This window comes from Hyperoodon ampullatus (assembly GCF_949752795.1).
Source record: "Hyperoodon ampullatus genome assembly, chromosome: 7".
In the NCBI taxonomy this organism is placed as follows: domain Eukaryota; kingdom Metazoa; phylum Chordata; class Mammalia; order Artiodactyla; family Ziphiidae; genus Hyperoodon; species Hyperoodon ampullatus.
Window position 1 is genome coordinate 103,349,458 of NC_136920.1, and position 25,251 is coordinate 103,374,708.

Below are 25,251 nucleotides of genomic sequence, written 5' to 3' on the forward strand. Positions count from 1 at the left end.
ACCACGTCTAACAGAGATAATGATACCTTTTTTTAACCTATTTTATAGGTAAGTAGGCATAAGATTTATGTGAAAACATTTTGCTAATGTTGCTAATCAAACACAGGTAAAATATATAAGGTTTTATTATATTAACTACTTTCTAATATTTGATTTGTTTTTATAATTTAATCAAAATAAAGATGGCATTCTTTCAGAACTACAAAATTCAGCAGTTACAAGGTGAATTAAAGAAATAAATCTAGTCATAATAAATGCATTCATCCATGTTCTCATTTAATTACATTAAGAAATAATTATAAAAATAGGTAAAATGTTGTGAAAATATTCCTATTTATTCTAGCTTAGAGGAGTTCATGCCCATATCAATGGACTCTCTGGCATCAGACACAGCATCAGGTACTCGAACAGTCATATTGTCCATAGCCTTTGTCAAACAGATTTGGCAGCCCAACCGCGATCTGTATAAAAAAGGGGGGAGGTATGATTTAGTATTAAGTATATATTATTCACAAAGCAATGCAGTTACCAGGACCTTTTCTTACCCAAAGCATAGGGATTTATTTACCTTTTAAATTTCCATTAAGTAGAAAAAGATACATCCAACCCTTTCAACTAGAGGATAACAGAATGTAAATATGAAAAACAAAAAGTGTGATACGCCAAAGCTTCATTTTAATCTTTCTACTAATTGTTTCACTGGAACTACTGCTTTTTGGTGACAGGACTGACAAGCAATGAAATGATGAGAAGGCGCAGCAGTGGAGAAGAGAACTGAGGTTTTAGCAATGCCAAGAGAATGACTAATCAATTCCCAGATAATTAAAAACATACAGTCTATGAAAGAAAGCTACACTTTTTAAAGCCTTTAAAACAAGAAATTTGCAATAAACACATAGACGTAAATCATCAATTATCAGATGCATATTTTTCCCACAATTTTAACATCTCTGAAACCAAATGCATCTTAAAATCAATGCCATCTTATAATCACAGCTACACTGTGAGGTGGCAGTCACAGAGGTGTCCCTTCAATTGAGTTATGGGAAGTATGTTAATACTATGTGTTGAATTTCATTACCATTCAAAATAAGTCCCAAAAGATTACAAAACAAAAATTAACAATACAGAGACCCAGCATAAATTGATATTAGGAAAGTAAATATTTGTCATTGGAAGAATAACTGTAATTCCATTTTCTTTTATTTTTTTCAGTATTATGACCAATTTTATTTACATTTTCCTTTTAAAACAGTGATGTACAAATCTGTCTAAATAGCTCTAAATCTAAGTATAAATAGCTCTTTCAATATGCATAAAACGTTAAGGGATAAGATCATTTTTACACCACATTTTAATCAGCAGAGCTTTTTCCTTCTTAACGGCACATAAAAATAAATACTATATTAGTCTTATAATCAAACTGCCTTTAATTTGATGGAATGTGGTATGTAGGTCTTGGTTTTGTCAACACATTCGTCAAGCACCTGCTGAGCATCAAAAGGCACAGAACTAAATGTCAGTGGGTTTGCAAAAGAACAGCAACTCACTTCGATCCTTACTGAACACCTCTTACATGCTGGGTGCCAGGGATGCAGGGGTTAGAGCCAAACAGAGCAGTGGTCCAGAATCCAGCACTGAACATGACGTGTTCACCAGCAACTTTCTTAACCATGCCAAATATTAGTTTCCCAACCTCATCCTAAAGATGGATAATAAGTGGGTTCCTCACAGGACTGCCATGAGGATTAGTTGCTAATATCAGTATTAAGGCGTGAACTTTCAATCAAATAGAAGAGCTGAGACACATTTGCAGATAATTAACAGGTGAGACTGTGACAAATGCCACAGAGAGAGAAAGCTGAAAGGGCTGAGGAGAAAGCACTGACTTCTGACGGGGGAGATGGTGTTTCTAATGGGCTTTGAAGGCTGGCTAGAACTTAAGAGGAGAAAGGCATTTGAGGCAAAGCTAATAGGGATTCAAGGCATGTTTGAGGCAATATGGGTTTTTGGCCTGGCTGCTGTGCAGGCCAGACGAGGACAAGGGAGTAATGGGCTAGAAAGGTGGCCAAGCCATGGACAGCTCTGAACACCAGTGAAGGGGTTCAGGTTTTTACTGGTGAGCAATGAGGGACCACTGGGAGGTTTCTGAGTAAGAAGTAAGTACTACTGCCATGGGAAATATTGATTGCTGATAAAAAAAAAAACCCTTTTACCAATAATTCCTATTTGTTGAATAGAAACAGCCTTGACAATACTCAATTATGCATTAAGCTCTGTCTGCAAGAGAAAAAATAAGGCAAGCCAATTTAGACAAATTCATTAGGACTGTGGTGAGCCCTAGAGAGACTGTTGGTTACTCTTGGTGTCCATACAAAGATGAGTAGGGTAATGCTAGCCTTCAAGGAACTTTTAGTAAGGGGAACAGGACAGAAAGAGCTACCAGTGACACAGGGCAGAATAAAGTAAGTGTAGTAACAGAAGAACAAGAACTGTGTGGGGGAACATAGGGAGGGGTGGCACCAAAGGCCCTCGCTGGTTCTATAACCCTAGAAGATAAGGCAGTGGCACTGTGGCTGTTCTCACTCCCCTACTTCCTCCTGGAAGGTCTCTGGCTCTAGGGTCTACCAGTGTAGAAAGTGTCTTACACCTCTACAGAAGGAGATGGACAGCAAGTCTTCCTTGATTTCACTATTAATCCTACAAAATCTCACACTTGTGCAAACCTTGAAGACATTTTCTCCATATACACCTGACAGTGGAAATATACTAGGTGTTACGTTAACTTTACTTCTAAAGTTTGGTTTTCAATGCAGAGAAGAAGCTTCAAATAGTAAAAAACCAAGGGTTTTGGGGTCTAACGTAACTGATTCAAACCAGGGCTCTGTCATTCTTTAGCTGTGTGGCCTTGAGCAAATCCACAAGAACTAAGCTTTGTTCTATATAATGGTGATAATACTGCCTAACTCTGAAGGTTAGAAGTAATCTTTGTTAAGTTTGTAGGCATTATAGTAAGTTTCTGGCATTTGAATTAATATTATTATAGTCAGAATGCCAACAACAACCATTTAATGAATGCTTTCTTCACCAGACACTGTTCAATGAGTTTCACATACATTTATTAGTTGACATGACACAAAAACCCTATGAGGTAGGTACTATTATTATCCTCATTTTACAAATATGGAAACTGAGGCCTCTGTGTAGATTATCCATGGAAATTGGTAGCAGGGAGCAATGACAACCATCAAAAATAGATTCACAGATAATTCCTGAATCTCTCTACCAACCACTAATTCCAAAAACAGCTGGTGACGCCTTTTGTGAATCAGGCAATGGAGACACAATGATGAAATAAGACATGGCCTCTGCTCTAATGGGGAAAAGGAGACATGTAACCAGTACAATAAGTGCCATATGAGCCCGTGTATCAACAATCCATCACTAATCAAGGTTAAGTACACCCTAAAATAAACATTAAAATGATGCTGTTTTATCTTAAAAATTATAGACATTTACATAGCACTTAATTTTAAAAATAAACCTATGGGACTGCCCTGGTGGTCAAGTGGTTAAGACTCCACGCTCCCAATGCAGAGGGCCCGGGTTTGATCCCTGGTCAGGGAACTAGATCCCACATGGATGCCACAACTAAGAATTTGCAAGCCACAACTAAAGATCCCACAGGCTGCAACTAAAGATCCCACATGCTGCAATGAAGATCCCGCACATGGCAATGAAGATCCCACGTGCCTCAACTAAGACCTGGTGCAGCCAAATAAGTAAGTAAGTAAATAAATAAATAAATAAATAAATAAATAAACCTAAGAACTAAAGACTGAGTTTCCTTGTTTCTTTGTTTGGAAGTAGATGGTACCCTAGAAATAGAAGTTTACATGCAGTTTCTATCTTTGAACAAAATTATTTTCATTCCAAATATGTCAGTGTTTTCTAAATCCTACCTGTGAAAAGCATTATACTCTTTCCCCACAAAGCATTTCTACTAAAATTCTGTGTACTTAAGAATATCAGCTATAAAATGCCATAAAAGCTATTTCTTGCTTTCCATTATCTTGTTCTAAAACTTCTGAATTTTATCATCAAAGTTCTTGGCTAGTTTACATTTACAATAGGTCTCTTGTATCTTCTCACACTCATGTATCTCTCCTAAATGTAGCTCTCCATTTCCTCTCATTTTTTTTTTCTTTTCATTCAGAATATTATCTGTTACATGCGCCTACAAATTTCACCTGAATAAAAGGGCAAGCAGTTATCTATGATTTACCCCTCACATTGAAAGAAACAATTTTCAGAACCAAATTAACACAACATTGAGTGTATTCTGTGTGTTATCCTTTAGGAAAAAAAAGGACGTGTTGATAGAGAATGTGGCACCTGAAGATGTGAGGGGAGACAGGCATATGGCAGCCACAACAAATACCAATGACCTAAAAACTTTTTGAGAATTATTAGATAAGAGGGTTTATCTTAAGGATCTAATAAAATTGTGGTTACATGATACACATGAAATAAAGCTATGATTATTACTATTATTCCTTATTTTTTTAAACTATTTTTCATTAGGGCCACCAAATTACAGTTAAACACCAAAGCCAACCTTAATTAAATAAACTCTTGTTATCTTGTCTCTTGAAACAGTAAATTAACTACCTATCTTCCCTAACTCAAACCAAAAGACTAGATAATTAAAAAAAAAATAAAGTATCACTTGATATCTCTTGCTACTATAAATCTTACCACTTTTAAGAGTAATTCTACTTATTAAAAACAAGAATAAACTCTGATTAATTTAATTTAATGTACAGTTAGAAACAGAAGTATTCATTTTAACATAATTACTATTATATATTAAATTTTTTAAAAAATTGTATTCTCTCAAGTAGGTAAAATTTTCCATTATAATTTCTTTCAATTATCAAATCTGAGAATACCATAAAAAGCATTAAATTTAATCCCAACTCATTAAATTGTGATAAATATTAATTCCTGGAATAAAAATAGATGAAAGAAGATTTAGTAGGATCTAGAACTTATGCTTCTAATACTTCCAATTAATTTTTTTTTTTACTTTTGTTAAAAGTTTCATAAGGGTTAAACTGTAGAATACATAAGAGAAATGTCACATATTTAATATTCAAAGTCTGTGACTTGTTATCTATCTACATGGGAGAACCCTATTACATGCATGCATATTATATGTCTCTGGTCAGAGACAGAAATGAACTAATAAAACTTTTATCCTCCTAGATTATTATTACAATGGAAGTGGTCCAAAAATCTTACCTATCTGTTAGTCCATATGCCAGATCAAGCATGTCATTCTCCTCATCACTGATTGCTTCTAATTTCTCAAATATGTGCTGTTCAAAGATGAGGTGACAGGTGGAGCAAGCCAAGGTTCCCTCACATGCACCTACAAAAGCAACAAACATTGAATATGCTCCCCTCTACATTCAACACAACTCAAAATTGACTTGAATTAATTAAATTAAATAATTTCTAAATTTAAAAATCAGCATTAGCATACATCAGTGATAGGACTGTATTTCTGAATAATAATGAGAATTAGGGACAACTCCCCCAAACCCAACACACACACACACACACACACACACACACACACAGAGTTTGAAATCACTTTCAAATATTATTTTTAAAAGGTATGAACTAGATGCTGGGAGAGGAAACATAAAAATACAAATCCTAATACCAAAGAGCTTACAAGTTAATAAACTCAGATATGCATACATACAAAAATGTATGCATTTTAAACTTATATAGTATGATTTATATAACAGCTATGCAAGTTCCTTACCTTTTCCTGGAGAGCGCAACACAATTTATAAAGCCTCACAGTATATAAGAGGAACCAGAAAGTAACCAAACTGACATCTAAAGTTAAATATTTTTCCCTCTCAATCTCTCCTTATAATCAGGACGGAATCAAATAAGTCACTTTAAGAGTCACATTGGTTTGGGACTTCCCTGGTGGCACAGTGGTTAAGAATCCGCCTGCCAATGCAGGGGACACGGGTTCGACCCCTGGTCCGGGAAGATCCCACATGCTGTGGAGCAACTAAGTCTGTGTGCCACAACTACTAAGCCTGAGCTCTAGAGCCCGCGAGCCACAACTACTGAGCCCATGTGCCACAACTACTGAAGCCCGCGCACCTAGAGCCAGTGCTCTGCAACGAGAAGCCACCGCAATGAGAAGCCCGCACACTGCAATGAAGAGTAGCCCCAGCTCGATGCAACTAGAGAAAGCCCACGTGCAGCAACTAAGATGCAACGCAGCCAAAAATTAATTAATTAATTAATTTAAAAAGAGTTCTTCGTACATTAAAAAAAAAAGAGTCACACTGGTTTAAAATAAAGAGAGAAGAATATTTCTCCCGTTCCATGTTTTGAAAAGGCACTAATTTAACAGTTATTTATTGAGTGCATATTAATATGCCAGGGACTGTGAAAAGGGAACTAAAAAGTCATCTAGTCCAACTAAACTATGAATCTGCTCTGCAACATCCTTTTCCCAGGGGTTACCCAGCTTTTGCTTAAAAACTTCCTGACAAAGAAATCCTCACTGATGAAGCCAGCCAATTTCACACTCGGCTTCTACTGAGCTAAAAGTCTGTCACTCTGTAACTTTCCACCTACTGCTCCAATTCTATCCCATGAAGTCAAATCCTTTTTTTCTCTCGGGCTCTACCGAGGTATAACTGACAAATAAAATTGTAAGATATTTAAAGCATACATCGTGATGATTTGATATACGTATACACTGTGAAAGGACTCCTCGCATTTAGTTAACACATCTGTAACCTCATATATTTACTATTTTTAGTGAGAACATGTAAGTTCTACTCTCTCAGCAATACAGCGTTATCACTGCAGTCACCATGATTTACATTAGATCCTCAGTCCTTAATCATCTCAGAGATGAAATTTTATATCCTTTTACCTATTCACCTCCCTATTTCCCAACCTCCCCCAAGCCCCTGGCAACCACTTTTCTGTTCTCTGTTTCTATGAGTTTAGTTAGTGAATCCTTCTAAACAATAGCTGTTCATATATTTGAGAATGTTCTTTCTTCTCCAGGCTGAGCGTACCCAGGCCCTCCAAATTTTTCTTATGTAATGACATAGTTCTAAATCCCTTCCCTCAGTCTGGTTGGGCTTTTCTTAAAATACAGCATCCAGAAGAGGACCTGACAAAACAGAATCATCCAGAATCATGTTCTCATTAAATTCTACCTAAAAAAGTTATTCTGGTTTGTTTCTGAATAATATTTTTAAAGCCACAATACAACTGTAAAGATTATAGAGTCCTAGGAGTAACTTCAGTTTGATTTAGATTCTTTTGGTCCATAAACACTATATAAAATATTAATAGAACTACTATCAATAATTAGTGAACTTCTTAATTTTCCTCGGAACGAATTTATCATTTTAACAAGAGTTGTTCTTTTATAAGTTAAACATTTGTTACTCATATTTTATTTTTTAAAACATCAAGAAAGAAGAGAGAGGCTTCCTTAAACATTCATTTTTATTAAAGCTCATTCAAAGCAGTAACAAGATAAAGCACAGAAACACCATACAGTGATGTACAGGGGTCATAAGCATGGACTGTGGAGCCAGATTCCCTGGCTGCAATCCCAGCTCCACATTTTACTAATGGCATCACCTTGGGCCACTACACCCTCCTGCCTTAATTTCCTCAATAGTAACTGTACCAACCTCACATAATAGTTGCAAGAATTACATATGAGTGTGTACTTAACATATGTACTTCCAACCACAACTGACTGGTAGAGAATAAGAACTATTCAAGTGTTGGTAATTATTATGATTTGGAAGTTATAAGAAAACTTAAGAGTCATTCAACTTTTTTAAACATAAGAGTAAGAATTAAACCCAAGAAGTTAAATGAATCAACTATGAATTCCTGCCACTCAATAATCTAATTCATCTTATGTGAATATTAAATATATAAACACATATATACATATATTCAGTACATTTATGTAATACACAAATATATACCCACACCAATTGGTTATCTGAACAAGCACTTTCCTTTTCTATTTTTGTATAAATTTGAGGCATTTCACAGAAAAAGGTAAATGGATATATTTTACTTAAAAAGAAGTAAGTTTCCTCTGCTTAAAAAAATACAGATAGGTAGGTAGGTAGGAAGAAAGAAAGAGAGGGAAGGAGGGAGGGAGGGAGGGAGGGAAGGAAGGAGGGAGGAAACCCCTGCAGTAAAAGGAGAACTGGTGTAGTACAACCCTGAGGCCATGTGGGCTCTAGATGAATCTGCCATACTGTCTGCTGTGTCCTGGGCAAGGCTCTCAAGGGCCTCGGTTTTCTTCTCATCTGTACCATGAGAGACTGAAGCAGATGATATCTAAGGGCCTGTTCTCTCTAACATTTTATGAATCCACAAAGAACAATTACACTTCTTAATGGATTTGTTCCCTAGTATTCAATAAATATGTACTAACTTTGTTTTCTGTTTTTATCTCATCAATACCCAATCCAGACAAACTCAAAACTAAAATGGCAAATCGCTCTGAAGATACTATGGGACAAAATTCAGGAAATCCAGCATCTTTTGTCTTAAAAAGTACATAAAACCTCCTTATAAAATATACCAAACAACTCTCCTAATTTAAAAAGCTTATAACTTCCCTTCATATTTTTATTATTAAAAAAAGACAAATCCTGAGAACTGCAAGCCATGTGTAACAGAAGATGCAAGAAAAACAAAACTCACAGTCCAGGGTGGGATGTGGTGCTAGGGGCTATAGAGGCAGACAGGGGACCAAGCATGGAGGTCTCTCATGCTCTCCTAAGGAGCTTGAACTGTCCTATAAGCGCACTCCCTGTTTCCTGACACGGTGGGTAAACTAGCATGCTCGTAGTGGGTGGGTTGACACAAGAGATGTTTCTGGCCAGGAGTTATGAGCACCTGTCACTTCACTGCCCCTCTCCTGGATCCAGACCCTGGAGGACAGTGGTTGCTGTTGAAGCTACGGGAAGCTTCTAAAGGATTCTGAGTAGGAAACATGGTATGTTTATTTTGGATAGATCTTGCTGGTGCCTGTGTGTAAAGGATGGATTTGACATGAACAAGACAGAAGCAAAAGTCATGAGATTTCACCAAGGAGGAGGGGGAAAAAGAGGAAAAGAAAGATAAGAAACTGAGAGAGTCAAGGAGAGACCCGCCCCCTCCAAGAAAAGGAGTCAAAATACAAATGTGTCAAATGCTAGAGAGAGAACCAGAAAGTGTGACATGAGAAAAGCCCAGGGAAGAAGCGAGTGCATACAATATGGTCTCAATCATCTCGGAATGCAGAGTAAAGTTCACATGCTAATAAATCCCTCCAGAAAATTTAGGACATTCCTTTTTTTTGCCACCTGGTCAGTCAAAATGAAGAGTTACCATCCGTGTTCCAGCGCTTCACTTTCTTCCCTAGGAAACCTCAATTCTTTTAACCTTCTCTTAAAGGCTTTATTTTCATTCTCTAATAGTTTTCATTGCTCCTCTCAGGAACCTTGCCAATTATTTCCACATCTTGCTTAAGTTGCCAAGTTCAGAGCTGAAGAGAGTATTCTAGTAAGAATTTTGACAAATGTTGAATATATACAGAAGATCAACTTTTGGTTCCTACACTCAAGTTCCCATTATACATTCTAGTCCCATATTTAGTCTTTAGGTAAACGCACCATGCTCAGGATTCCTCCTTATTTTACAGTTCCTTTCAAACTTTTTCTATCACAAGTTGTCAACAGGTATGCTTTTCTTATTCTTTGTACTAGGAAGAAACTCAAATATAATAGAAACTTTAAAACTCAGAATGAAATCAACTCAGCATGCATAAGATGGCTACCACTGAACCAGAGACACATATGGTCATACAGTGGTACAAGTATCACTACAGAAAAAAATGTGGAGCAAAGATTTACAAACCCTGTGGACAGTACTTATAAGAAGAAATAGTCAATCCTGCAAAACTCCAAAATAATAAGACAATCTGAGCAGTTTTTTGGAGGTTTTTTTTTTTTTTAGATTTAAACTATATGTTCTATAAAAAAGAAAAAAAATTTAGAGAACAGTGAAAACATGTCTCGGAAAAGGTATTAGGAGGAAAAAAGATTTTAAAAGTGAGCCTAAAACTGTGAGAAGAAAACTTTAAGAAAAAGTTACTCTGTTTTTGTTTGGTTTTTTTTCATCTCATGATTTCATGATGGGTATTTCTGCCAATTTATTTGTTTCCTGGTCTGCTAATTAGAGGGAGCTCCGCAATCAATAAGCATCTGACTTTTGCCTTTTTGGTATACAGGTCTATGAATCTTAACACATGTATAAGTTTGTGTACCCACTACCATAACCAGGATACAAAATAGGTTCATCATCCAAAAGAAACTCCCGTGTTGCTGTGCCTTTGGAGTCACAGCCTGCACTTCTATACAGTAACAAGGAACCAAAAAGACAAATTAAGAAAAACAATTCCATTTACAATCGCATCAAAAAGAATAAAATACCTAGGAGTAAATGTACCTAAGGAGGTAAAAGACCTGTACTCAAAAAACTATAAGACACTGATCAAAGAAATTAAAGACAACACAAACACATGGAAACATACACCGTGTTCATCGGTTCGAAGAATTAATATTGTTAAAATGACCATACTACCCAAGGCAATCTACAGACTCAATGCAAACCCTATCAAATTACCAGCGGCATTTTTCACAAAACTAGACCAAAAATTGTTTTAATTTGTATGGAAACACAAAAGATCCCAAAGAGTCAAAATAACTTGAGAAAGAAGAACAGAACTGGAAGTATCGATCTCCCTGACTCAGACTATATTACAAAGCTACAGTAACCAAAACAGTATGGTACTGGCATAAAAACAGACACATAGATTAATGGAACAGAATAGAGAGCCCAGAAACAAACCCACACACCTATGGTCAATTAATCTATGACAAAGAAGACAAGAATATACAATGGAGAAAAGACAGTCTCTTCAGTAAATGGTGCTGGGAAAACTGGATACTACATGTAAAAGAGTGAAATTAGAACATTCTCTAACACCATATACAAAAATAAACTCAAAATGGATTAGAGACCTAACTGTAAGACCTGAAACCATAAAACTCCCAGAAGAAAACAGAACACTCTTTGACACCACAGCAATACTTTTTAAATCTGTCTCATAAAGCAAAGGAAATAAAAGCAAAAATAAACAAATGGGACCTAATTAAACTTAAAAGCTTTTTGCATATAGCAAAGAAAACCACTGACAAAATGAAAAGACAATCTACTGAATGGGAGAAAATATCTTCAAATGATACGACCAATAAGGGGTTAATCTCCAAAATATATAAACCGCTTATACAAATCAACATCAAAAAAACCAAACATCCCAATTTAAAAATGGGCAGAAGATCTGAAGAGTATAGCCACAATGTAATACAATATGGAGGTTCCTCAAAAAATTAAAAATAGAACTACCATATGACCTAGCAATCTGATTTCTAGGCATGCATTTAAAGGAAATGAAATAACTACGTCAAAGAAATATCTGCACTCCCATGTTCACTGCAGCATTATTCACAATAGCCAAGATATGGAGACAACCCAAGTGTATGGCCATGGATGAATAAGACGTGGTGTGTGTGTGTGTGTGTGTGTATACAGATACACACACAATGGAATGCTATTCAGCAATAAAATAGAAGAAAATCCTGACATTTGTGAAACATAAATAGACCTTGAGGGGATTATGCTAAGTGAAATAAATAAGACAGACATAGACAAACAGTGTATGACATCACTTATATGATATATGTGGAATCTAAAAAAGTCAAACTCGTAGAAACAGAGAGTAGCGGTGGGGGCTAAAGGAAATGGGGAGGATGGTCAAAGGGTGTAAACTTTCAGCTATAAGATGAATAGGGTCTGAGGATCTACTGTAAAACATGGTGACTACAGATATAATACTGTATTATACATTTGAAATTTGGTGAGAGTAATCTTAAGTGTTTTAACCACACACACACAAAAAAGGAATGATGTGAGGTTAACCCTATTGTGGTAATCATTTTGCAACTGAGATGTGTATCAAACCATCACGTTGTACACCTTAGACTTACACAATGTTAGCTGTCAATTATATCTCAATAAAGCTAGAAAATAAAACAAAACCATGGTGATGGTTGCACAACTCTCTGAATATATTAAAAAAACGTATACTTTCAATGAGTAAACTGTATGGCATGTGAATTATATCTCAGTAAAGCCTTTCCAAAAAAAAATAACTAGATATATTTTAATGGGTCTACCACTGAACTCTTAATTCCATTTCACTCATCTACATGTTTTTGCTAATATTACACTGTCTTGATTACTGTAGCATCAAGTTTTAAGATCTGTACTATACATATGTCTTCCAGCTTTATCTTTCTCTTCTAAAATTGTCTGGCTATTCTAGTTCATTTGTTTTTCTGTAAAAAGTTTAGAATCAGCTTGTCTGTATCTAGAAAAAATCCTGCTTTTTAATGGGAAATGTATTAAATCTATATATCAATAAAAACTGACATCTTTACTATGTTGTCTTCCAATCCATGAATACAGTATGTCTCTCCACTACTTAGGTCTTTGCACTCTTTCATCAGAGTTCTATAACTTTCAGGATACTGATGCTATATACATATTTTATTAGATTTAAACCTCAAAATTTTATTTTGAGGAGCTATTGTAAATGGTTTTTTTGTAAATGTTCTTTCAAAAAATTTTTTTGGTTTCCAACTGTTCATTGCTGGTACACAGAAATACAATTGATTTTTGTGTGTTGACCTTGTATCCTAGGACCTTGCTAAACTCACTTAGTTCTAAGTTTTTTTTAATAGATTCCTTGTGATTTTCTATGTAAATCATCATCTAAAAACAAGACAGTTTTATTTCTTTTCAACCTGTATGCCTTTTAATTTTTTTTCATTATTTTGTTTTTATTTTATTTTACTTATTTTTTAAAATTTTATTTATTTTTGGCTGCATTGGGTTTTCGTTGCTGCGCGTGGGCTTTCTCTAGTTGAGGCGAGCAGGGGCTACTCTTCATTGAGGCACACAGGCTTCTCATTGCAGTGGCTTCTCTTGTTGTGGAGCACGGGCTCTAGGTGTGTGGGCTTCAGTAGTTGTAGCACACGGGCTCAGTAGCTGTGGTACACGGGCCCTAGAGTGCACGGACTTCAGCAGTTGCAGTGGGCTCAGTAGTTGTGGCACGCAGGCTCTAGGGCACGTGGACTTCAGCAGTTGTGGCACACGGGCTCACTAGTTGTGGCTCACGGGCTCTAGAGTACAGGCTCAGTAGTTGTGGCGCACAGGCTTAGTTGCTCCACAGCACGTGGGATCTTCCTGGACCTGGGATCGAACCCGTGTCCCCTGCATTGGCAGGAGGATACTTAACCACTGTGCCACCAGGGAAGTCCTCTTTTTTCTTTTTTTGCTTCATTACACAAAGACTTCCAGCATGATGTTAGTAGGGCGGTGAGAACAGACATTCCTGCCTTGTTCCTAATCTTAGGAGAAAGGCATTTCATTCTTCAGCTTTAAGCATAACGTTAGCTGTAGGCTTTTCATAGATATCCTTTATCAGCATCTGATTTTGCACCACAGCTGATCTGGCACTGCCCACTTGTTTTCAGTTAAAACACGGGAGCTGCCACCAATTCTATATCCCATTTGAACAGAGTTCACATCCTTATTGAACGTCCCTGCTGCTCCCAACTCCACTAGAGCCACAACCCAAAGGCTATAGGCAAGAACAAAGTGCACAACGTTCCTGTTGGGCCTCATCTTCTAACTCCTTTTCAGCATCACAGAATTCCCAGGTTCCTATCTAACATGAAATTATCTGCATTGAAAATCAGCAGTATATATATTCCCAATGCCAGACTGCAAAGTGGAGTGTCCCCATAGTGTATGTGGGGTGTGTGCATTTTGTGTGTGCAGTAGGTGGGCCCAAGGAGTTAAGGAGTTCTTGATCTGGTATTAGAAGTTAGAAGTTGCAATGCATTTTCTCAAAGAAACCAGGCTATAAATGGTGATTAAGTTAGTTGTGAAGAAACAGGTTCTGTGGGTTGGCCCGAAAAATTTAGCCACCGTGTATAACAGTATTTCCATAGGAAAACAAATTCCAAATGCCAACTAGTTGACCTGAAAATGGATTTGGTAGACAAAACCTATCCCTAAAATGGGAAGTGTTTGTTGTTTTTTATGCTTATCACATACACAGGGAACAACTCTACAAAGCACACAGTGGGAGGCAACCTATCAAAGGAAAAAGGATACAAAAGCAACAACTATAGAACCTTCAATCTAAAACTGAAAGCTGATCAAAATATGGGTACACTGATATAATAATACATGTGGAGAGTTGGGGACTGAAAGTGCGAAAGTTATGTGACGTATGCTTATATACAGCCCCAAAGCAGTACTGACAGCTGTCAGCTTTTAGTGTCTTTGTAAGTGGTTGGTTATGTAAGAGTAAATTAATAGGGGAAATGTCTACATATGTGTGTGTATATACATATGTAAATACAGAGATACATACACATATATTAAACATAAAGTGATCACATTTTATGAGGAATACATTCTCAAAGATTTGAAATTGTTGAAGTCCCATAATTCGAATTATATTCTCAATGAAACAAAATGTAAAGTAGGGAGTGGGTTCTTATAGTTTGTAAATCTATAATCCTCATATCATATTTTTGTTGCAAAATATACTTAGAACAAACATTTGAAGTGAAACTTTTTACATTACTATGTCCACTTTTCAAATAATCAAAGATACTCCATGGCTTACAACAGACGATAATCTGAACTGACTTAGGGACACATTACAGCCGTATTAGCCCCTAATGCCAGCATTTTATCCATCATCCTTGCTTGGTTACACATCAACTGTCATGAACTTAAAGGTATGTACAGTTTAGTGCTGCTTTAATATTGTTGGCATTCTGGCTAATGATTCAGTTCTGTCTCCTAAATTAACAGTAATACAAATCATGATAGGTTTTTGGCTTTCTTCATTGCATTCTGTCACATTTAACTTCTGTCCCAAAATAACTCGCTTTCAGATGCATTTTTCGGCATTAACGCTTTATGAATGCTTGGCTGAAACTGTTATAGGCTTTAAAATGATATTAAATTATAACCACAGTTTAAAATATCAGCACTACAGTCAACAAAAATCACACAGACATCGGATGTCTGGAAACAGCACAGTTCACGTGATACTGACAAAGGCTGACAGGTATTTGTTTACAATTGTAAAAGGCATAGAAGCAAATATAAAATTTATAATTCGCACAGCCTGCCAGCTTGAAATTATGGGATTCTTGATAAAAGGTTTGGTTTTCACAGTATTTCTGATTTTACTAGAGTAAGAACCTTAATACTGTTAACCTGTACAATTTCAAATTTGCATAATTTAAAAATTACATTAAGAATAAGTAAGGCGGGCTTCCCTGGTGGCGCAGTGGTTGAGAGTCCGCCTGCCGATGCAGGGGACACGGGTTCGTGCCCCGATCCCGGAAGATCCCACATGCCGCGGAGCGGCTGGGCCCGCGAGCCATGGCCGCGGAGCCTGTGTGTGTCCGGAGCCTGTGCTCCGCAACGGGAGAGGCCACAGCAGTGAGAGGCCCACGTACAGAAAAAAAAAAAAAAAGAATAAGTAAGGCATGGTTACTGGCTAATTTCAAGGTTGATGATGAATAAAACTCTGAACTGAGGTTTTTTTAAAAAAAAAGACTGATACTAAGGTTTTGCACAAAAGCTTAGAAATTCCTGCCATAAAACTAATTCCCAGAGAAAATTAGCTATCTGCAGACTATTTCTCCTTTCATGTAATTTGAGAGTTTTCCACCAGGAAAAGATTGTTTCGTGTGTGTGTAACCATACTAAGATAATTTGGAGATCTGTAATGATGCTGACAAGATAGACTGCCTAACCCCTTTCCCAAACAAAACTCCAGGGGATAGCTATGTGGAAATATTATATATTAAAAATATGAAACTATATAAAACTATAAAACCTAATTTTCTAGAGTAAACCTTGATCCACCAGAGCTAGAAATATAGTATGTTAATAAGGAGTCAATAAACATGATACAAATAAATAGAGATTTATATGATCATTATCAGGGTCACCCAATTTGAATAATTTCCCTCCAGACACATGAAGGAAATACGTAATATTTAAGAAAAAAACAAAGTCTGAGATAATAAACTAGGTAAATTTGATCAGAGAGGTGTAACTGCCCCCTAGTGACAGAATACTATAATACACTCTGAAAACTTAAAGATTCAAAAAATCTACATTAATTTAAAAGCTGGATAGGAATGTTCATAAATGTATTGCTTCCAAAATTTACAATTGTCCCTTTTTACTCACTTGTCCATTCATTACTTCACTTCATATATAAATAAAACAAGGATGATTTTATCCTTCATCATAGTCTCTTAGGAGAAAAATGTACAGGTAAACAAACATATAATTAACAGGTTGTGATAAATGCCATGAAAAAACTGAACAGGATGCTGTGATGGAGAATAACAGGTTCAGGGTAATGAAAGAACATTTTGGACTGGGTAGTTGGGCAAAGCCCCACTAAGGAAGTATTATAATATAAGATAAACTGAAACCAGATGGATAAAAAGCAAACACATACAGGATATTCAGGGTGGAGTGAGAGGGAAGTGTCCCAGGTAGAAAAAAATGCAAAGCGTGTACAAAGTCTCCAAGCTAGAAATTCTGGGTGAGTTCAGCTCTTGATAAAAGGCCAGTGGGGCCAAAGTGAGAGAAAGAACAATGAGAAATGGGGGAGAGGAAGAAAGGCGGATGGGGCCAGTTAATGCAGAACCATTTAGGCTAGGGTAAGGAATGTGGATTTTATCCTAAATGAAAAGTTATTCATGGATTTAAATCAAGAAACCTGTCTGATGTGCATTACGATGAATCACCCTAGCTGCTGGGCTCAAGAGCAGAAGCAGAGTAGTGCAACTCCTGGAACATAGTAACTAGCCAGCCCCAAGTAGTGACTGCAGGGATGGTGAACACAGGACACACTGGAGACATACATGGAGCACATCTGACAGGAGCTGCTGATGGACTGAAGGTAGAGGATAGGGAAGAAGGAAGAATAAAAGACGCTCTCCAGTTTCAGGCTGGAGCACCTGAGTGATGCTCACTACTGGCAGAAAAGATTCTCAGAAAGGTAAGTTTCAGTGTGGGGGAAAAGAATCAAAATCTGTTTAAATATGTTGACTTGTTCAAATGCCTGTGTAATTTCCAAGAAAAGACATAAAGTAGGAAGTTGAATCTATAAGTCCAGGGCTCACAGGAATGGTGTGAGCTAACAATGTAAACTTAAGAGTCTATGAGCATCTGCACACCAGTCAGAATGGCCACCATTCTGACTGGATGTGGAGAAAAGGGAACCTTCTTGCACTGCTGGCAGAAATGTAAATTGATACAGCCACTATGGAGAACAGTATGGACGTTCCTCAAAAAACTAAAAATAGAACTACCAAACGACCAAGCAATCCCACTGCTGGGCATATACCCTGAGAAAACCATAATTCAAAAAGACTCATGTACCAAAATGTTCATTGCAGCTCTATTTACAATAGCCAGGACATGGAAGCAACCTAAGTGTCCATCAACAGATGAATGAATAAAGAAGATGTGGCACATATATACAATGGAATATTACTCAGCCATAAAAAGGAACGAAACTGAAGTATGTGTAGTGAGGTGGATGGACCTAGAGACTATCATACAGAGTGAAGTCAGAAAGAGAAAAACAAATACCGTATGCTAACACATATATATGGAATCTTAAAAAAAAAATGGTCATGAAGAACCTAGGGGCAAGATGGGAATAAAGATGCAGACCTACTATAGAATGGACTTGAGGATATGCGGAGGGGGAAGGGTAAGCTGGGACAAAGTGAGAGAGTGGCATGGACATATATACACTACTAAACGTAAAATAGCTAGCTAGTGGGAAGCAGCTGCATAGCACAGGGATATCAGCTCGGTGCTTTGTGACCACCTAGGGGGGTGGGATAGGGAGGGTGGGAGGGAGGGAGATGCAAGAGGGAAGAGATATGGGGACATATGTATAACTGATTAACTTTGTTATAAAGCAGAAACTAACACACCATTATAAAGCAATTATATGCCAATAAAGATATTAAATAAATAAATAAAGTAAATTTTACACACACACAAAAAAAGAGTCTATGAGCATCTGGATGGGATTTAAGGTCACAGAAGGGATAAGATCATCCAGGGAGAAACTGTACAGACACTCTGTACTTGGCCACCCTCATCTGCATATGGTGTTCACCTATGAGCACGACTATAACAAAGGTAATATGTAAAGGGTGTCCTGTATTCAACTTTAGAAATGAATTAAACAGTTGCCCCTATAATGTTGTTATCGCAACCTCTCCTTTATAAACATAATATTTCAGACTTCTTGATTGCATTTCTGTCATCTTTGTTCTAGAAAGTGGCTGAGTCTTCACTCTATCTTTTGTGAACCTAGTTTAGCTTATCTCAAATGTGTATTTACATGCCAAAATTTCTGGACACATTAGGATCCTTGATCTTCACAGTTTCTCTTCTAAGTGTATAAATGAGTGCAGAATTTATATCAAACTACTGAAGACTGTATTGGCATTAAATTTTCTGTATTTCTAGGGCATCAGAGGAAAAAGATTCTGTTAGTGGTTATCTCTGTGTGATAAGACTATAGGGAGAAGCAAGAAGAACTACAGTCCTGCAGCCTGTGCAACAAAAACCACATTCACAGAAAGATAGACAACATGAAAAGGCAGAGGGCTATGTACCAGATGAAGGAACAAGATAAAACCCCAGAAAAACAACTAAATGAAGTGGAGATAGGCAACCTTCCAGAAAAAGAATTCAGAATAATGAGAGTGAAGATGATCCAGGAACTCGGAAAAAGAATGGAGGCAAAGATCGAGAAGATGCAAGAAATGTTAAACAAAGACCTAGAAGAATTAAAGAACAAACAAACAGAGATGAACAATACAATAACTGAAATGACAACTACACTTGGGGGTTCCCTGGTGGTGCAGTGGTTGAGAGTCTGCCTGCCGATGCAGGGGACACGGGTACGTGCCCCAGTCTGGGAAGATCCCACATGCCATGGAGTGGCTGGGCCCATGAGCCACAGCCGCGGAGCCTGCGCATCCAGAGCCTGTGCTCCACAATGGGAGAGGCCACAACAGTGAGAGGCCTGCAAACCTCAAAAAAAATAATAATAACTACACTACAAGGAATCAATAGCAGACTAACTGAGGCAGAAGAGCAGATAAGTGACCTGGAAGACAGAATGGTGGAATTCACTGCTGCAGAACAGAATAAAGAAAAAAGAATGAAAAGAAATGAAGACAGCCTAAGAGACCTCTGGGACAACATTAAACGCAACAACATTTGCATTATAGGGGTCCAGAAGGAGAAGAGAGAGAGAACGGACCCCAGAAAATATCTGAAGAGATTATAGTCAAAAACTTCCCTAACATGGGAAAGGAAATAGCCATCCAGGTCTAGAAAGTACAGAGAGTCCCATACAGGATAAATGCAAGGAGAAACATGCTGAGACACACAGTAATCAAATTGGCAAAAATTAAAGACAATGAAAAATTATTGAAAGCAGCAAGGGAAAATGACAAATAACATACAAGGGAACTCCCATGAGGTTAACAGCTGCTTTCTCAGCAGAAACTCTACAAGCCAGAAGGGAGTGGCATGATATACTTAAAGTGATGAAAGGGAAGAACCTACTACTGAAATTAATCTACCTGGTAAGGATCTCATTCAGATTTGATGGAGAAATCAAAAGCTTTACAGACAAGCAAAAGCTAAGAGAATTCAGCACCACCAAACCAGCTCTACAACATATGCTAAGGGAACTTCTCTAAGTGGGAAACACAAGAGAAGAAAAGGACCTACAAAAACAAACCCAAAACAATTACGAAAATGGTAATACGAACATACATATCACTAACTACCTTAAACGTGAATTGATTAAATGCTCCAACCAAAAGACACAGGCTCATTGAATGGATACAGAAACAAAACCCATATATATGCTGTCTACAAGAGACCCACTTCAGACTTAGGGACACATACAGACTGAAAGTGAGGGGATGGAGAAAGATATTCCATGCAAATGGAAATCAAAAGAAAGCTGGAGTAGCAATACTCATATCACATAAAATAGACTTTCAAATAAAGAACGTTACAAGAGACAAGGAAGCACGCTACATAATGATCAAGGGATCAATCCAAGAAGAAGATATAACAATTATAAATATATATGCACCCAACATAGGAGCACCTCAATACATAAGGCAACTGCTAACAGCTATAAAAGAGGAAATCGACAGTAACACAATAATAGTGGGGGACTTTAACACCTCACTTACACCAAAGGACAAATCATCCAAACAGAAAATTAATAAGGAAACACAAGCTTTAAATGATACAATAGACCAGAGAGATTTGATATTTATAGTACGTTCCATCCAAAAACAGCAGATCACACTTTCTTCTCAAGTGCGCACGAAACATTCTCCAGGATAGATCACATCTTGGGTCACAAATCAAGCCTCAGTAAATTTAAGGAAATTGAAATCATATCAAGCACCTTTTAGGACCACAACGCTATGAGATTAGAAATGAATTAAAGGGAAAAAAATGTAAAAAACACAAACACATGGAGGCTAAAAAATACGTTACTACATAACCAAGAGATCACTGAAGAAATCAAAGAGGAAATGAAAAAAACACCTAGAGACAAATGACAATGAAAACATGACAATCCAAAACTTATGGGATGCAGCAAAAGCAGTTCTAAGAGGGAAGTTTATAGCAATAGAAGCCTACCTCAAGAAACAAGAAAAATCTCAAATAAACAATCTAACGTTACACCTAAAGGAACTAGAGAAAGAAGAACAAACAACACCCAAAGTTAGCAGAAGGAAAGAAATCATAAAGATCAGAGCAGAAATAAATGAAATAGAAACAAAGAAAACAATAGCAAAGATCAATAAAACTAAAAGCTGATTCTTTGAGAAGATAAAATTGGATAAACCATTAGCCAGACTCATCAAAAAAAGAGGGAGAGGATTCAAATCAATAAAATTAGAAATGAAAAAGGAGAAGTTACAACAGACACCGCAGAAATACAAAGCATCCTAAGAGACTACTACAAGCAACTCTATGCCAATAAAACGGACAAATTCTTAGAAAGGTATATCCTTCCATGACTGAACCAGGAAGAAATAGAAAATATGAACAGACCAATCACAAGGAATGAAATAGAAACTGTGATTAAAAATCTTCCAACAAACAAAAGCCCAGGGCCAGATGGCTTCACAGGTGAATTCTATCAAACATTTAGAGAAGAGCTAACACCCATCCTTCTCAAACTCTTCCAAAAAACTGCAGAGGAAGGAACACTCCCAAACTCATCCTATGAGGCCACCATCCCCCTGATCCCAAAACCAGGCAAAGATACTACAAAAAAAGAAAATTACAGACCAATATCACTGATGAATATAGATGCAAAAATCCTCAAAATAGTAGCAAACCGAATCCAACAACACATTAAAAGGATCATACACCATGATCAAGTGGGATTTATCCCAGGAATGCAAGGATTCTTCAATATACGCAAATCAATCAATGTGATACACATTAACAAACTGAAGAAGAAAAACCGTATGATCATCTCAATAGATGCAGAAAAAGCTTTAGAGAAAATTCAACACCCATTTATGATAAAAACTCTCCAGAAAGTGGGCATAGAGGGAACCTACCTCAAAATAATAAAGGCCATATATGACAAACCCACAGCAAACATCAATCTCAGTGGTGAAAAACTGAAAGCATCTCCTCTAAGATCAGGAACAAGACAAGGATATCCACTCTCACCACTATTATTCAACACAGTTTTGGAAGTCCTAGCCATGGCAATCAGAGAAGAAAAAGAAATAAAAGGAATACAAATTGGAAAAGAAGAGTAAAACTGTCACTGTTTGCAGATGACATGATACTATACAGAGAATCTTAAAGATGCCACCAGAAAACTACTAGAGCTAATCAATGAATTTGGTAAAGTTGCAGGATACAAAATTAATGCACAGAAATCTCTTGCATTTCTATACACTAATGATGAAAAATCTGAAAGAGAAATTAAGGAGACACTCCCATTTACCACTGCAACAAAAAGAATAAAATACCTAGGAATAAACCTACCTAGGGAGACAAAAGACCTGTATGCAGAAAACTATAAGACACTGATGAAAGAAATTAAAGATGATACCAAACAGATGGAGAGATATATCATGTTCTTGGATTGGAAAAATCAATACTGTGAAAATGACTACACTACCCAAAGCAATCTACAGATTCAATGCAATCCCTACCAAATTACCAATGGCATTTTTTACAGAAGTAGAACAAAAAACCTTAAAATCTGTATGGAGAGACAAAAGACCCAAGCAGCCAAAGCAGTCTTAAGGGAAAAAAACGGAGCTGGAGGAATCAGACTCCCTGACTTCAGACTATACTACAAAGCTACAGTAATCAAGACAATATGGTACTGGCACAAAAACAGAAATATAGATCAAAGGAACAGGATAGAAAGCCCAGAGATAAACCCACGCACCTATGGTCAATTAATGTATGACAAAGGAGGCAAGGATATACAATGGAGAAAAGACAGTCTCTTCAATAAGTGGTGCTGGGGGCTTCCCTGGTGGCGCAGTGGTTGAGAGTCCGCCTGCCGATGCAGGGGACACGGGTTCATGCCCCGGTCCGGGATCTCCCACATGCTGCAGAGTGGCTGGGCCCGTGAGCCATGGCCGCTGAGCCTGTGTGACCGGAGCCTGTGCTCCACAATGGGAGAGGCCACAACAGTGAGAGGCCCACGTATCGCAAAAAAAAAAAAAGAAAAAAAGTGGTGCTGGGAAAACTGGACAGTTACATGTAAAAGAATGAAATTAGAACACTCCCTAACACCATACACAAAAATAAACTCAAAATGGATTAGAGACCTGAATGTAACACTGGACACTATAAAACTCTTAGAGGAAAACATAGGAAGAACTCTCTTTGACATAAATTACAGCAAGATCTTTTTTGATCCACCTCCTAGAGTAATGGAAATTAAAACAAAAATAAACAAATGGGACCTAATGAAACGTAAAAGTTTTGCAAAGCAAAGGAAACTACAAACAAGACGAAAAGATAACCCTCCGAATGAGAGAAAATATTTGCAAACGTTTCAATGGACAAAGGATTAATCTCCAAAATATATAAACAGCTCTGGCAGCCCAACATTAAAAAAACAAACAACCCAATCAAAAAATGGGCAGAAGACCTAAACAGACATTTCTCCAAAGAAGACATACAGATGGCCAAGAAGCACATGAATAGCTGCTCAACATCACTAATTATTAGAGAAATGCAAATCAAAACTACAATGAGGTATCGCCTCACACCAGTTAGAATGGGCATCTTCAGAAAATCTACAAACAACAAATGCTGGAGAGGGTGTGTAGAAAGGTAGTCCTCTTGCACTGTTGGTGGGAATGTAAATTGATACAGCCACTATGGAGAACAGTATGGAGGTCCCTCGAAAAACTAAAAATAGAATTACCATATGACCCAGCAATCCCACTACTGGGCATATACACAGAGAAAACCATAATTCAAAAAGACACATGCACCCCAATGTTCACTGAAGCACTATTTACAATAGCCAGGTCACGGAAGCAACCTAAATGCCTATCGAGAGACGAATGGATAAAAAAGATGTGTTACATATATACAATGGAATATTACTCAGCCATAAAAAGGAAGGAAATTGGGTCATTTGTAGAGACGTGGATGAATCTAGAGACTGTCATACAGAGTGAAGTCAAAAAGAGAAAAATATCGCATATTAGCGCATATACGTAGAACGCAGAAAAATGGTACAGATGAACCGGTTTGCAGGGCAGAAATTGAGACACAGATGTAGAGAACAAACGTATGAACACCAAAGGGGGAAAGCGGCGGGGGTTGGGTGTGGTGGTGTGATGAATTGGGAGATTGGGATTGACATATATACACTATTATGTATAAAATGGATAACTAATAAGAATCTGCTGTATAAAAAGATAAATAAAATAAATTCAAAAATTCAAGAAAAAAAAATCTCTCCCCCCAAAAGAAAAATAAAAACTATAGGAAGTTCTGATTTTTTTAATGTACTTCTTAAATTTGTTATAATGAACAATGAGCCTGTAGTAATAACTATGTTAACAAAAATAGCTAACATCCATTTAGCCTTGCTTAGATAAACTCATTGGATCTTTACAGCAACCTTACGAGGTAGATACTAACATTATTCCCATTTTACCCTTAAGGAGACAAGGTATGAAGGGGTTAGAGACCTAACCCAAGATCACAAAGCTGGCAAAGTGACAGAGCTGGGGAACATATCCAGGCAGGAAGACTCCATTCTCAATCATTCTAACCAATGGCTTCCAAAAAGAATGTTTTAATTTTGAGTTCTATTTTACATCACAACCTAGTATACATATACTTTGTAAAATAACTAAACAAGCATTTCATGGAATAATACAAAAGACAGTGTGTTTTTACATGTTCTTTTTAATTACTTTAAATTCTAGTTGAAAGCTATTAAGTTGATTATATGACCCACAAATGGTTGCAACCTGCAGTTTGAAAAACAGTGTACTACAATATATACCTTTTAAAAATTAAAGAAAAATACTTTTTAAAAATTTTAGGGCTTCCCTGGTGGCGCAGTCGTTGAGAATCTGCCTGCTAATGCAGAGAACACGGGTTCAAGCCCTGATCTGAGAGGATCCCACATGCTGCGGAGCAACTAGGCCCATGAGCCACAACTACTGAGCCTGCACGTCTGGAGCCTGTGCTCCGCAGCAAGAGAGGCTACAATAGTGAGACACCCGCGCACCGTGATGAAGAGTGGCCCCCGCTTGCCACAACTAGAGAAAGCCCTCGCACAGAAACGAAGACCCAACACAGCAAAAATAAATTAAGTAATTAATAAACTCCTACCCCCAACATCTAAAAAAAAAA

At 37.2% G+C, this 25,251-nt stretch overlaps 1 protein-coding gene across 1 annotated transcript in view; it reads right to left on the reverse strand.

The window, feature by feature from the left end:
- Window positions 1-255: 255 nt before the first annotated feature.
- FDX1 (ferredoxin 1) overlaps window positions 256-25,251 on the reverse strand; it is a 34,719-nt gene continuing 9,723 nt past the window's right edge. Inside the window, exons 3-4 of the mRNA XM_079707669.1 lie at window positions 5,305-5,434; window positions 256-461 (exon numbers count right to left, since the gene is read on the reverse strand). Coding sequence (XP_079563795.1) covers window positions 335-461; window positions 5,305-5,434 — 257 coding nt within the window. The 3' untranslated portion in view covers window positions 256-334. The remainder of the gene's footprint in view (window positions 462-5,304; window positions 5,435-25,251) is intronic.